Source organism: Festucalex cinctus, chromosome 16 (genome assembly GCF_051991245.1).
Source record: "Festucalex cinctus isolate MCC-2025b chromosome 16, RoL_Fcin_1.0, whole genome shotgun sequence".
NCBI classification, from domain to species: Eukaryota; Metazoa; Chordata; class Actinopteri; order Syngnathiformes; family Syngnathidae; genus Festucalex; species Festucalex cinctus.
The window spans coordinates 6,597,070-6,612,375 of record NC_135426.1 but is presented as its reverse complement, the minus strand read 5'-3'; the positions used below and the strand labels follow the sequence as shown (position 1 = coordinate 6,612,375).

General features: G+C 40.1%; 2 protein-coding genes across 4 annotated transcripts in view; one reads left to right on the top strand and one right to left on the bottom strand.

Moving 5' to 3' along the window:
* Positions 1-9,802, bottom strand: part of tbc1d22a (TBC1 domain family, member 22a) — an 81,580-nt gene extending 71,778 nt beyond the window's left edge. For both annotated transcript variants that reach the window (XM_077500985.1, XM_077500984.1), the window contains exons 1-5: positions 9,607-9,802; positions 9,146-9,202; positions 7,365-7,548; positions 7,065-7,299; positions 3,854-4,033 (exon numbers count right to left, since the gene is read on the bottom strand). In XM_077500985.1, the coding sequence (XP_077357111.1) occupies positions 3,854-4,033; positions 7,065-7,299; positions 7,365-7,548; positions 9,146-9,202; positions 9,607-9,668 (718 nt within the window). In that variant the 5' untranslated portion in view covers positions 9,669-9,802. The remainder of the gene's footprint in view (positions 1-3,853; positions 4,034-7,064; positions 7,300-7,364; positions 7,549-9,145; positions 9,203-9,606) is intronic.
* A 1,587-nt stretch (positions 9,803-11,389) lies between these two features.
* cerk (ceramide kinase) overlaps positions 11,390-15,306 on the top strand; it is a 34,920-nt gene continuing 31,003 nt past the window's right edge. For both annotated transcript variants that reach the window (XM_077499472.1, XM_077499471.1), the window contains exon 1: positions 11,390-11,619. In XM_077499472.1, the coding sequence (XP_077355598.1) occupies positions 11,445-11,619 (175 nt within the window). In that variant the 5' untranslated portion in view covers positions 11,390-11,444. The remainder of the gene's footprint in view (positions 11,620-15,306) is intronic.

The following is a 15,306-nucleotide window of genomic DNA, read 5'->3' as shown; positions in this document are numbered from 1 at the left end:
TGGCAAATCATAACATGACAGTTGATAGCTCGGAAATGTTTACTATTCTCGCCATACCTAACTCCCACAACTAGCACGGGTTCACTCACTGTACACTGTTCAATTACAGCGAGACCGAGTCAGTCCAGGTTGTTTCCCCCCTCCAGTTTCATGGCGCTTCAGTGCACACGCCGCTGTGGCCCGTATCACACGGCAGACAGGCTCGCCTCAGGACATCGGGAATAATTAGCCGCAACCCACCTGACATCAATCAGCGCACTTCTGCTAACGTGTGCAGGTCATCACCCTCTGCGTGACCTTACATGCTAAGCAGTCTGCTGTCACCAACGGAGAGAGAGCGAAGAGAGGGATGATGGGAAAAGGACAGTGTGTAGGAGAGAATTAGTGAATGCATGAGGAAGATAGAATTAGTGACAAATTAGCAGTTTTACAATACATGAAATCATTCTGGGCATGAAGAATACAACTATGCTTGAGTGTGCTGATGGTACAAGTGCAATATTTTCAAGGGACACAAACCTCACCCACTCTGCACCTCCAAAGACAGGCAGCCCTGACACGCCGGGGGGGCATGTCCTCCAAAGAAAATGCCACCTCTGCGATTAATTGCACAATTCAAAAGAGGAAGCGGACCGATTGATCATCCCCGCAGCCCACCTTTAAGCTCAAGGACATTTGGCTGAGTTGCTCTGTTCCAAAAAGGCCGGCATCCTCTCCACTTCCAGTGTCAACCGGTGTGTGTCTTTTAGTACTTGGACAATAACCTCCTTTTAAAAGGTGGACTGTGCAGTCATTTAAAAACAAATATACCAGTATGCTAAAACGATCTGAATGAACTGACTGTAGATTATTTTATTTATTTATTTATTTTTTTTAATGTTTTTGGGGTAAAATAATCCCTCTCCATTTTATGCTTCTGTTTTTTTTTTTTAATTGCCTAACTTATTACAGGGTGAATAAGCTAACCAATCAGACACTGTTGAGACCGAAGGCGTGTCCAACAGATGTATCACTTACTAATTTACGAATGTGCATATCTGCTCACAGATGCACTTGGGGACACACAGAGGATCAAGCAAAATTGACTATTAGAGTTTATTGATCATACAGTCAAAAAAAAAAACAACAACAACAACAAACCGGTAACATTTCTTCTTTGGCTATACTCCATTTTGAACAATTTTGTCATGCTAGCAACGACGCTATCGGTGACCCTGCACGATGCGCATGCGCAGAAGATCCCGCCATCTTGGATCGCTAGCTAATACTAATACTTTACCTGAGAGAAAATAATAAAACAGCTGTTTATTCATTTTTGGAGTGAATGGAGTTGTCAGAAAGCTGGTTTGCAATCTATTAATAAAGTTTGACTGACCTATCTGACTGTTTTGTTGACATTCCCTTTAGCGCAGCACCATCTAATGGATGCATAACGTAACCCCAGCCTCTACTGTAGCGACTTACATATGGAAAAAGTTTTAAAATATGTCATTCATTGAAGGTACGCCTTATAATGCGGTGCGCCTTATAGTGCGGAAAATACGGTAATTGTTTTTCTTTTTAAACAAACTTATTTTATGTTGCATCCCAAGAAGCTGGCTGAATTAGACAGCATGGTGAGCAGGTCATGCTGTCAACTAGAAGGATCAATTTGAGCTTTTTGTTTTTTGTTTGTTTTGTTTTTTTCCCCTCGAGATCAGTTTTTCAACTTTCTTTTTCTTTTAAGTTCATTTTAGTATCATCATCCATCTTCCCAATAGCACCCACACATCCAATACTCAGGCAAATCTAAAATACTCAATCCCTTACTTACATCAAGTGAATCATGTTCAGATTCTTAGCATTGTAATCACAGCATAGAGCCTCAACTAAAATCAGACTGACAATGATGCTTGGCAGGTCGGACGTCTCAAGACGTTTTTTTTCCTCTCTATTTATTTGTATCAGAAGCAGTACACATGAATAAACAAACATTTCAGTAAATATGCCAGAATTAGTCACAAGGCTATTTTGGACCTGGACCTGACGCTCGGGTTACACTGTGCACAGTTGACTAAACAGTGAACCAGTTTGGAGAGACCAGACAGAATATAGCAGTTCCTGCACAACACAATGACACAGTGATAACCTTGACTACACTGTACAGCCTTGCGTGGTTGTGTTTCAGTTGAGATAAATCAGGACAAACAGTATTTTCACAAAAGAAAGGCGCCCGCGCTAATTAAACCTCGTCATTTCTGCATTGAACTATTTCCGACACTTTGCATGTTAAGCATAAGCATGTGACTCATTAGTCGCTAAGCGCTAATTCCCTTCATACTCTTCTTTTTTCTCGAGTGCTCTCTAGGCACGGCGTAGAAAACCACTCAAGGCGTGACACAAAGGACACGTGATGAAGGAAAAGAGGCTTTGAGCTGAGATTTTGTGAGGAGTTCAATGAGTACGCCATTCTCACAAAAGGCTAACACGTGCTTTGCTTTGAGCAACAAACAAGATTGTGTTTGTGCAGCGGTGCCTTGACTTACTAGCGCCGCATCTGGTACATTTGGTAAGTTGAACATTTCTTACGAAAAGCCCATTTCAAGCCTGGTTCATGCCATTTACTAGCACTCCAGTTGAAGTTTACTATAGAACTAATATAACAAAGAGATTTACAAATTGTGGATTTAACCAAACCAGTTGACTCCCTTCTGAAAGTCTGCTAGCTTCATGCTAACACACAATGTGAACCGCCAGAGAACAGCTAAACAGACTAGCATCAATATTTCTGCTTAACTGTACAGTTAAACAACTTATAATTTAACACAAAGTGTGCAAAGACTTACTTACTCGGGCATACGTTGTTCATGTTCTGCGAAACTGCAACTTAGCTCTTACAGCCTTCATGTGTCATCTAATCTTTGTATACAAGTATGAATTACTGACTGTCCCCTGTTGGCAGATCAGAAGAAGCATCACTATGTCCACTGAAGTAATGCAAAAAAAGAACTTGCAAAAACTACTAATTTTTTTTATACAGCACATGACTATTGAGGTATATATATATATTTTTTTTTATTAAAAATGATTACGTTGAAATATATATTTTTTTTTTTGCCTGGAGCAATTACTGACTGTCTCCTGGCAGGTCAGAAGGTGCAGCACAATTTCCATTGCATTAATTTAAAAAAAAAAAAGAGTTGCAAAAACTGCTTAATTCTTTATATTGCATGACTATTTTTTTATACAGCACATGGCTATAGAGGTATTTTTTTTTTTCCGAATTAAAAATGATTACATTGCAAGAATTTGTCTCCATTTTTTTGCCTGGAACAAATTAATGGCAGTTTTATCCCTTTCAATAGGGAAAGTTGATTTTAGATACAGTTGCAAGTGTGGTCACAGAACTAATCAAACTCAAAAGTCAAGGTATTCGGTATTCTATATTTGTGTTTTTGTTGTATATATGTAATGCAACAAGTGCACTGTACTGTTGGGAAGCCGGTCATGAGGGTAACATGGCCAGGAGACAAGAAGTCTCTTGAGTTGGATCAACAACAGACGCATGTCGTTTGGATGGTACAAAGCCCCGTTTATTTGTTGTTGTAGGTGCTGGTGTTTTTTTGGTCTTATCCTAATCTGCTCCTCCAGATGGTTGTGTGACTCTCCCATCAACCCCCGCCTGCCCCCTTGTCCCCGGCATCGTTAAAAGTGCGGCACAGCTGGCGGAGTAAGTGAGCGGGAAAAAACTACAGCTGAGAGCCAAACGGATGCAAAGGAACGGAAATTTGTGACTGCAAAAGTCAAAACATGACAACTGTTTAAAAAAATAATAAAATAAAACATGAGAAGAAAAGTCTTGACTGCCTCTTACCAAGATCTGTATTGGGGCCAGCCAACAACTGCTTGAACTTATCCAGACGTGACGCCTCCCTCTCCGTCATGGCCGGAGTGCCCGATGTGTTCTGGTCGGCCATGCGCGCCACGAGTGGGATGACCGGCCGGTGGGGCAGAGAGCGCTGTCTGTAGATGGCTGCGTGCTCACCTGCTGCATCTGCCGCAAGAGGAAAATAAAAAGGATCAAGAGGTTACAGAAAAACACACAAGCTATTGTATTTTGCCAGATGGATGAAAAGACCCGTGTATCAATGAATGGAAAGGAAAAACAAAAAAACAAAAAAAAAAACAATATGCACAAAACCATAAACATACAGGATTTTGTATTACTGGTTCACATGAGCTTATTTCAAGCCTGGATCCAAAGAGCTACATCTGAAATTATAAATGATACAATTGTCCCTCAGGTCAATAAATGGTTCAGGAATTGTGGTACTCTTCACAATTTAAACAAACCTGCAGCTTCACATAAAGGGACGACAGAACTGTTATTGCACCAATTCTATTAATAGATTTTACATACAGTATCAAAACAGTACACAAGTCCATCATGAATGAATGCAACTCCACAGTATATGAATGAAACATTCCTTCTGAGGGGGCCATTTCAAGCTGGCTCGTTAGATGGGGTTTCTTTTATCAAAAGAATGACCCATTTTACATTAGCGGAGGAATGTGCCAAAGGCAAGATTATGTACTACATTGCAGCATGCCATCAAATCTCCATTTTGAAAGCAATGTGACCATTTTTCTTTTAATGTTGTTTCGCTGCAAGCATGTCGCCTGGTGAAAATGACTGTAATTAGTGTTAGTGGCAGGTTTTTTCTTTCTTTCTTTCTTCCTCCCAAATGAGTTGCGGCAAGATGTGCGTGATTCAAGTGTGAAGCCACCACGGCAGCGGGGACAAACATTAATTCGGTCTGCCGGAGCTCACATGCTGCAGATGCGCTCCAAAAGACTCCAAACACAAATGTAGACTTAAAGACAAGTGGTGAGTTGTGATTGTGTCAGAGTAACCCCAAACAGGGAAGCAGTGACAAAAAAGAAAGACGCTTGCTGAGTGACTTCAACCGGCTCAATGCAGTGACACCGTTCAACATAAACATAGCGTACTGTTTACCCACCTGCTGAAACGCATCCGCCATTCATTTATTCAGGTTTGCATCTCTAATGTGAGTTTTTGCATCATTCTCCCCGAAGGTGTCAAATAACTTGTCTTACATATGCGCATATCCGTGCGATCTGAAGGCGCGTGCGAGCCCGAGCCGCGTCGTCTCCAAGGAGATGAGAAGAAGCGCCGGAGGGCAGCGGGCTGTTTATGTAATCATAACGCTGCAACGAAACTGACAGCAGACGGGGCAACAGGCTTACCAGATTCTACATGTTACAAGTTATACTAGTGTACGATAATACATTTCTTTCGATTGCACTTTTGTAACAAGTTGTAGTGCTGTATACAGTATAATCAATATGGCAAGATCTTCATTGACTCTGTCCTCCATTGCCTTTATGCATAAACATTGCAAATATAAATACTGTGCATAATTTCAGTTCATTATTCACAAATTAGCATGTTTTTTTCTGTGCCCAGGCATTCACCGAAAAAATTACACATCTGCAAATTTTGTGATCTTTCTGGAATACGCTACGATGCTTTATATCATTATATTAAGCCATCATTTTTAAGCATCAGGTTGTAAAATGAGTTTGAAATTATTTGATCTTATTTTGTGGTATATTCAACTATATATAATCGACATTTCTAATGGAGGTTGTCAATTACTCGAGTTTTTAGGCGACAGGTCACTTTCATCATCAACTAGGGCTGAACACTTAATCGACTTCAAATCCACATCGCAATGTAGGAGAACAGTTTTCAAATCAAAATGGCTGTAATTAGTAAATGTTTTTTTAGAAATAGTTAATGTAATTTATTATATAGTGTCTGTAATAAGCTACTGATGTTTTTTTTTTTTTTGTTGCATTATTTTTCTAATTTGTTTTATGGCGTAATGTCTTATGGTTCATTTTGGACAAGTTGTCAAAGTGAACGCTTAAAAGATTGCAAGTCAAACAAAAAGACAACCCTAACTGAAGTAGATAAATGAACTGTCTCATATTACTTCATGGTTCATTTGCCTTTATTTCAGCATAAGCCTAACCTATAAGACCAAAACATTAATGCATATTTCTTGTCATACCGATTAATTTATTGCTTGTGATTGTTAAAAAGAAATAGATGGGAATCAACCTTAAAAAAAAGCACATTAAAATGTTAAAATGCAATTGCAATAATTGGGGAAAATAGCCATTGGATAAATTTTCAAAATAAGTCAAGAGAATTACTGTCACCTAGTGGCATTTTAGAGTCATTGCTGAATACGTCAAATTTATTTGTGAACATAATCATCAAATTTTACTGAGTAGCCACACCAATGTGACATTTTTTGGTACTTATTACACTGTTCCTCTTTGCAATAACAGCTGTGATGACAACACACACACAACAAAGTTAAAGTCAAAGCAAAACACATTTGTGGAGCTGATCCGGGAGGTCCTTCTTGAGCAAAAGTCTAACAGGATTTCCAGTTATTTTTCCAGAACATTTTGGTTGAACTCTTAACAGAGTCATTCGACTTTTGAAGTTCAACTGTGCAAACGTCGACAGAGTGGTAATTGTAACCCCCCGACAACAAGCTCCCCGCTTCCGAATCATTTTAATGTAAGTAATAAACGCGAGCGCAGACGAGGGCTGCCGAGAACACTTTAAACATCAGAGGAGTTCAATTCTGGCCTGTCGTCAAGTTGCTCCGGCTTTTCTCTCTAATGATGAGCTGCCAGAAATCATTTGCATCATCTCATAGCATGTTTGCTGCTCACCTCACAGCCGGAACTCAACAATTTCAACGATTTTTCTCCCCTTCAGCCCTAATTCCCCCCTTACAAGTGAGAGTGATGATATAATAACGAGAATATAAAGATCACTCCAGATGACAGCTTTGGTAGTAAAAGACTTCAACCTAAGTATGAGCACTTTGCATGTTTGGCTTGATGATCCTTTTGCTAATCTATGGCTTCTTAGCTTACAATTAAAGCGTCAAACCAGAAAAAGAACATCCACATAAGTGGCACATGAAAAACAGACAGGCTATTTTTTTTTTTCCCCTTGCCATGTATGCGCCACTAACCTTTCGGTGAGCCAATGGGAGCTTCGCTGTGAGACTTCACTAGGCGACCTTCGGTGTCGAGGCTGCCCTGGAAAGAGAAAGAAACCTCCGGACTGGTCAAGTCTCCCTCCTCATCTTCCTCATCCTCCTCATAGTCATTGGCCGCCTCCTCTTGCGCGTCGTCGTCCCGGTGGGGCGACTCCACGGGGTCGTCCAGCTTCTGTCTCTCCTGCAACTTGCTGTGATTCTCAATCACCTGCGTAGAGGATGAGCCCAGGTTTGACGTTTGACTTGCTAGTGAGCCAAGAATCCCATTGTTACCTTATTGGCGGTCTCCATGACGACCTCAATGTTGAGGTTCTGCGCGGCCATGGCCAGCAGCTCGTCATCGTCGTCCCCGACGTCCCAGGCATCACTTGTGATGCTCTCGAACTCCTGGAACGTGGTGGCCTTCTTGGGCTTGCCCGGCGTGGCGGGAGACGGCCTCTGGCCAGCTTTAATCAAACTAGACGAATGGGGAGGGAAAAATAAACACATTAAATGGATCATAGGTAGTTGTGGGATTATAGTTTGCGCTATATTTAAATTTTAAACTCTTAATAGAAGCAATTATTAAATATTTTAGGGTTGTATATAATTTGCACCACGTCTTGGGACCAACATGTCAAGATTCTTAGTGCGCACCCATTCATTCATCCAAACTGAATCAACAAAAATAAATAAAAAGTAGGGATGTTCAATACGAATTTTTTCAGACTGATACCAATGCGAGTAGTCACCGATACCACTATTACTTTTGATATATCAAATTTCAGCCAAAAAAAACAATGCCAGGTCATTTCAAAGAAAGGCCTACATATGCCAATCTACATTTTTTTTCTTAAAACTGCATGCAAATTCATGATATTTTAAGCCATTTTTCTAATTTCTAGTTAATGGCTGGCAGCTGCCGCGAATACCAATACATTGAAAGACTGGCCCGATACCTAGTATCGGGACTAACTATGCCCTGATAAAATGATAAGTGCATTCCATAGTTCATTTTACAAAATCCAGAAATGCAAAAATAACAAATCCTAAAGACATAAAATGTCACTTTGTTTCCCCTCTCATCCTTGGTACCCTTAAAAGGTGCTATACATATGAATAAATGAAGCTTGTATTATTATTATTATTATTATTATTATTATTAGGGTCATGGAGAGCATGTGATCCCTTTCATAAAGAAAATAAAATCTCAGAGAAACTGAAAAAAAACACGACATGCACAATACACTTATTTGGCATGGCCTTTTACCTTTACCATACCTAATAATAATAATAATAATAATAATAATAATAATAATAATAACAATAACAATAATAACATACATTAAAGCAGCACTAAGGAACTTTCAGTTTATGTTGATTATGGCGGACCATATGGACAAAAGCGGTATTGTTATGTCTGAAGGAAGACCACATTTCCTATGAGGACAAGCACATTGCGTCGTCATTTTTTTAGCTCATGCTAGCGAGTGAAATCCAGGCTAATGTTAATCATTGGTAGCTTCCCTTTCCGTTTTGTTTTTTTTTTTTTTTTTTTTGTCTCCTCAGACAAACTTTTTGTTTTGCAGCTTCTGCCACGAAAGCAATAATTGTGCCTCACCATTCAAATTGACTTCAAGTTCCACCTTTGTAACAAATGGTGAAAGTGAAGTAATGTATGCCATAAAGCATTCAGCACATTTGTAATTTTTTTGTGTGGCAGTGTTCCTACCATCCTCCTCTAAGTTGCTTAGTGCCACTAAATATGATACAGACCCCCTCAGGCCATGGCAAAGGTACCATTCAACTAGTTTTAAGTTTATGTTTCGTCAGAAGAGTTGTGAAAATATTAAGGTTGAAAAGGTCCTTAGTGGACGAGTACCGAACTCATGTATCAACAGTTTAACACAACTTGATTTTCTGGTAAGGGCACTTCCTCATTTTTCTTCTTCACAACAAGCCCTTGCAGAGGTATGATAATAATACCAAACTGTAACACAATTGAAGTCAATAACATCACCCACCCCACCCCACCCCACCTACAAACGTCACACAGAGGGTAAATTAACACTTACTTAGTGTGAAGAAGTGGATCAAAAGGTGGATGCTGTGCACCATACACATGCTGAATACTGAGGAAAGTGACAGAGAGACACCGAATTAAAAATCAGGGCGCGCATGCACATGCTAATCTAAGCGATATCAATTGTGCAGACAGTGCAGCCATTTCATTGTAAAAAAAAAAAAAAAAAAAAAAATCAGAGCTCATTTGTGTTGTGGTGTCATGAGAGAAGTCTGTGATTGCGATAGCCGCTATTAGCATCGCATCTTTAGCCGGCTCGAAACGTGTCCATTTCAGCTACGAAGCGAATGTGGCGCACACGCAATGAGTGTAATAAATCGCGACTGTTCTATGTAACAGATTGAGGCTGGGAATGGAAGTGAAACCTTGCGTCTGGATCTCAGCACTGAGACCCAAGAGTGAATTAGCCTCTCTGGGCTAATCTAGCCATCCGTAGGGGAACACGTCACTCACCTGCCGGGAACCTTCGCCGCGTTTCTTTTCCAGAACTGCTTTTTGTTTCCGTCACTGGACATTTTTTCCGTTCGGGTCCGGACGGTCCTAAACACAGACGTTCGGACGCTGTCGCTTCTGGCAAAACGTCAAATTAGGCTTTATTTACACCAGGTTGCTTCCTCGAAAACTCAGAGCGCAGCCATGTTGGTACTTGTTCATGAGCGAGTAAGGCCGTCTGTGATTGGCTGCAGCGGTATTTCCTCGTCGCGGGCCAATCAGAAGTGAGATCTGCCTGAGGGGCGGGTGACGTAATTATTTTATGTCGTGGCTTTGTTGACAAAGCGAAAAGTCAAGTCAATCAAGTGGGAGACCACCAGCATCAGCACCACAATAACGTGTATTAAGACAATGTAGAATATTAATTTGTCAATTGTCTGGAAAAAAAAAATCACAAAATCTAAAATTCGTGATATCTAAACACAAATACCAGGCATTGTATATTTTTTCTTAGGGAAATGCAGACTAAGTAAACAACTTTGGTTTGATTTTATGCATTTTTCCCCGAAAAAAGTTGTATTTTTTATTTTACATATTGGGAGTATTATAATTTATCATTGCATCATCATATCACTATCGGTATTATTATATTTCCCACTTTTCATAATTACTGTAGCACAATCAATTATTTCTTAACATATTTATCTTCCTTTTTTCTTCTTCTCCCTTAGATTTGATTTCAATTACTTTTAATTCCTCCTCAGTGCAGCTTGTGTATTTGTCTTTACTTTGTTGGTTGTTCCTACATTATTTATGACTATATATGTGTGAATATTGCTTTTTCAATCAAGCATCTGTCCATCTATCTATATACAGAATGTGAAAATATTCTAATGAACCAAATTTAGTGAAACACTACTAAATTATTTTATTTTGGCCATACTTTCTGGTCTGAGGGACATGGGGGAGGTGGGAGGGCATGGGGGGTGTTTTCCCTTGTGACACGCATTATTATTTCGCTGATTTGACTGGAAAGGGACAGACGCTTCTGACCGCTTTGAGTCACGAAAAAGGTTCGAGTCAAACTACGCAAAAAAAAAAAAAAAGTATCAGTGACTAAAAAGTCCATTTGCAGATTGTAGGTACACATTTTCCATTTTAAGAATGTATTTTATTTTATGTTGCATTTGTTTGTTTGTTATTGTAAAAGCTTTATATTTTCCCGAGAGTGTTTAGTCTTTTCTTTAGTCTTGTGCAAAAAGTTATTCCACAAGAGTGGGATGAGGTAAGTCTTTTTAATGTTCTCAGGGACCGAAGGTGACTTTTTCCCCACTTCTTTTCTCCTTTTTTTCTTCACAGGGGCCTCATATTTCGAGTGGAACTCTGGCTTGAAATAACAATCAACAGGCTGAGGTTGCTAGGTCATGAAAAAAAAAAAGAAAGAAAAAAAAAAGAAAAAAAGAAAAGGCAACTTGCGTAAGTTTTGGGAGCCCCTCGTGGCATGTGCTTCTTTCCTTTGGGGTCATGAGAGCCGATTGTGCTGATGTGTAATGTTTGTTTCCCTGTCAAACTCAAGTTACTGACTACTCACTCTGTCACTTTCCCTGGTATGGTTTAATTCTATAAAAGAGGTGACAACAGAATGAACAGCACATGATCGTTTATGCCTAACTGGATTGCATGCATTTATGATATTATTAAAGTGACTCAACAAGCTGCACTGTGAGTTGGAGAAACTTTTTTTCGTACTGGTGTGAATCATCTTTCACTCGTACAAAATCTTTGCGCCAAACGAGTTCCCCTGACAGCATGAGGCAACGACACACAAAACGGCATGTACTGAGTGAGATCAGTCTGTTATGGTGGCAGCCGCAGAAGAAGTTGATCAAGTCATGGATCACCAGAATGCCGTGCTGTTGTCGGAACTTTTCCACAAGTACGGGCAGGTACAGGTGACTCTTTATCGGGATTTTCTTCTATGGAAGGACATTAGGAAGAACTGGAGGAGAAGTTCCGGCAGCACTTCCCCAACAGGTAAATCTATGCTCAGAGAATTAACGTAATACACAAAAGTAGCTTCTGTCTTTAAAGTTTGAACAAGTATGAACGACCAAGGTTTTCACATTCTTTTATTGTTTAGGTCACAGTGTTCCCCAAATGTGCACAATCCCACAGTAATGATTTAATATATTGCATCATTTATGCGCAAAACAGAGGCAGGATAAGCAAACCCATTACGGCATCATTATACAAACTGTACTACACATTTATGACAATTCAGTCCTTGCCTATTAAACTTTTTTTTTTTTTAAATCTATCGGTCTGAATATCTAGCTGTCTATTATTGAAAGTCTACACACCCTTGTTTTTGTTACCAAAATGTAACTTACTGTATATCTCGCTTCTTTCTGCTCATTTTTATTCAACATTAATATTATTTATACTGTCTTTTCTTTCTTTTACAAATGAATGAAATAAATGATTGATTGACTTCTATACTAAATTGAAAGGAAATACAAAACAAATGTCAGGAAAACGCATACTACATCTGAACTTTCTTTGGGGTTCAACGGAGACAATTTAAAGGGTGAAATGATCCGACTTTTTGTGTAATAGATTGTTAAATTGGAATTTGTGATTGTTCATATTTAAGTAGTTATTAATGATCTTCTGTGCAAGCATTTTTTTGGCACGTGCCGTCACAGCAGACACGGGTATTAGCTCCAGGGCTAATGTTTGCTCATGTAAACGAGTTCCCCAGTCTGCGATCATTGTAGCGTATCCAGCGGGGCAATTATCGTCGGCGCACTTCACTTTAAACCTGGCCATTGACCTTTTTCAAAGTGGTATCAAGTGCCCCATAATATCCCGCCATAAACACTTCCTTTTATTGAACCGATGTTCCAACTTGGTCACGTCAAAATGCCTCCTGGTGATCGTTGTGACCTGAGCGTGTCACCGGGAACTTGAAGGTGGGATTCAGAACTGGAGACAAATTGAATGAAAATGGAGAATGAGATGGAGAAAAGGAAATTGGGGAACTGTTGGAGAAATTTGAGTTGAGTTTAGTTGATCATGTAAATAGCATGTGAACGTAATCACTAACGCACAGCAGTGAGTCGTCTTTAAAGGTTGAGTAGCTTTGCTTTATTTTTGCTTTATTTTCGTTTGGTTTTATAAAGTATTTCCCTTCTCTCTGTCACTTTTTTTGGAATGACAATAAAAAAGCTAAATAAACTACACAAAGACACTGTGGCGGCCTAATCTTTCCAACCACATGCATGCCAACATAAATAGAGCCAAATAAAATCCTATCAGACACATACAGATCCAGTGCAGTATGCTTCAATCAAGTAAATATTAATAGCAAAAGGAAGAACAATTACCTAAATAAATAAAAAAGAAACAAATAAATAAAATACAATGGGGAAAAATATACAAATATATTTAATAAAAAATAAATTAAAATGAATAATTTATTTATTTATTTATTTTTGGGGGGGGGGCAGATTGAAGAACTGCGCTATAACAGCATTATACAGTCACCATTGGAAGTAGGAAAGTCTCTGGCTTCACTAATTTAAATCGAGTATTCAGCAGTAAAATTAGGAAAAGCTAAATGACTATGGTAAATATTCACTTTCTATTATTGCCTGTTTTTTTAATGTGTAGACATCTTTCTATTGCAGCTGTCATCTTCTAATTTGTAAAAACATGCCTCGGGGACATTTGCCTGCTTTTTTCATGATACAGGATACTAGTTCCATGCCCACCGTTTTGGAAATAATCCTGTTTGGTATGCAAATGATGAGTGGGAGGGATTGTTGTTTTTGTCACATACAATATACACCCGAATGTGTGTATCAAAATGACACAGACGATGGATGGAAAACCAGATACGGGTTTAACCAGAGGAGAACAATTCCTTGCAGATTGTATCACGGGAAACCTCGTCATACAATTGACACCATGGCTTCACTTTGGCCTGTTTTTCACGTTTGTTTGTCCTCCCTTCAACCAGGAATCAAGTGTGTGTAAATGCCAAGAGGACTCGTTATGAGTAGTAAGCGTCACTTGTGCATCGTAGCTGCAGACCGCAACGGCGTCGTTGACATTTAAGAGGATTTTCTTGAATCAGAGCAGCTGTCAGTCACATGCAGAGGCGGAGATAGAAGGGATTCTGAGTTTTAAACACACAGTCCAAACACAATCCACTGCGGCGGCATCAGGTCCCATGTAGTCTTAAGGAAATGTCCACATAATGCCTCGACCCTTCCTCGGATATACAATGCAAAGCTCCCACCTGGAAGGGAGATCATTGAAAAAACTCGCTCTCGCCTTCAAATCACTATGCTCAGTGAGAGACGCAACCTCAGGCCCACTAAAGCCTCACATATCTCTCTGCTGGCCTGCCGGCAGAGGGGTTGTCAGGATATTTGCTTCCCTGTTAAAAGGTAAAGCCGGATACAGATCCAGTGCATTATAGTTGCAGAATCACTTCAAGCAATGAAGGAAGTTTGGGGCTAAGTGAAGTGATCAAAATCTGCCAACTCGCCATTTACATTTTTGCAGATTAAAAGAAAAACATAAGGGAGGGTAAGGGGGAAAAAACGCAACATCAACATCGGTTTCATTCAGTCCCTCAGTCAGCCTCGAGTCTTTCACTGGAACTCTTTCTTGATGGCATCGATTGGTAGAACTAGCCTTCAATTCCTAAAGATGAGGTGCCAACTTCCCCAAACTCGCAGTCAACCTGGGAATGAGTTCGCTTGAGTGTGAGCTGCCAGCATCTTCTGAATTTTCAGATAAATCAGGAAATCCCACAATTTCCAACATATGCAGAAAGTAGAAACAGGCATGCTATCTTCTGCTACTTCCTGGAATCCAAAGTATATCCAGCTGTCAGCGTTTTGTCTGGACAACCAGGTTCCACTTTTCCTGCTCTAAAATGTGATCAATAGTGTTGAAATTCCAACTAACTAATTCCATAATTTGAGCTTTGAATAATAATAATTTCTTAATATTTCATGATCGTTTTGAGCACTCCCCGTCCTTCTCAATGGAGTGACAAGAGTGATGCTTTTAGCGCTTTTTAGTTGACAAAAATATTTGCAGTATGTGGATGGCAAAATGTTAACTTGTGCGAAAATACCCAACTGAAAGCAACAGTTCATCCAAACGCTCATGTTTGTCTCCTGTCCTCACTTGGCAATCACAACCGGTTCAGTAAGTTGTTGTTTGTCTTGAGACTGATTGTTGTCAGAAAGCAAAACGTGGACATGCAAGTTGAACCACATTGTTTGGCGAGTGCGTATTTTGCCGCCAATTACAGGAAGTGAAGGAGCAGGTGGATCTGGAAAGAGTGGATCTTCTTTCTCTCTCTCTCTCTCTCTCTCTCTCTCCCTCCATGGCTGGCTAACCAGCAGGAGCGCAAGCATGGCGCCCGTAGCGACAGACAGCTCTCCCGTTATACCTTCCACCTTCGCTTGTCCTCTCGTCTCCATCTGTTTGCCTACGCGCCGGTCGAGCAAACCCATTGCGCCGGAGAGCGAGCCGTGCACGTCCTGTTTGACAGTCCGCTGCCAAGTGTACCCGGGCAGATCTGTGCTTTGTAATCTAAAGCCGACGCTCAATGCGCAGCCCTGTCTGTACGTTGAGAGACGGCCGCAGAGAGAAGGGGTGGGGAGCGATACGGGCGAGGAATGCCAGAAAAACGACAGC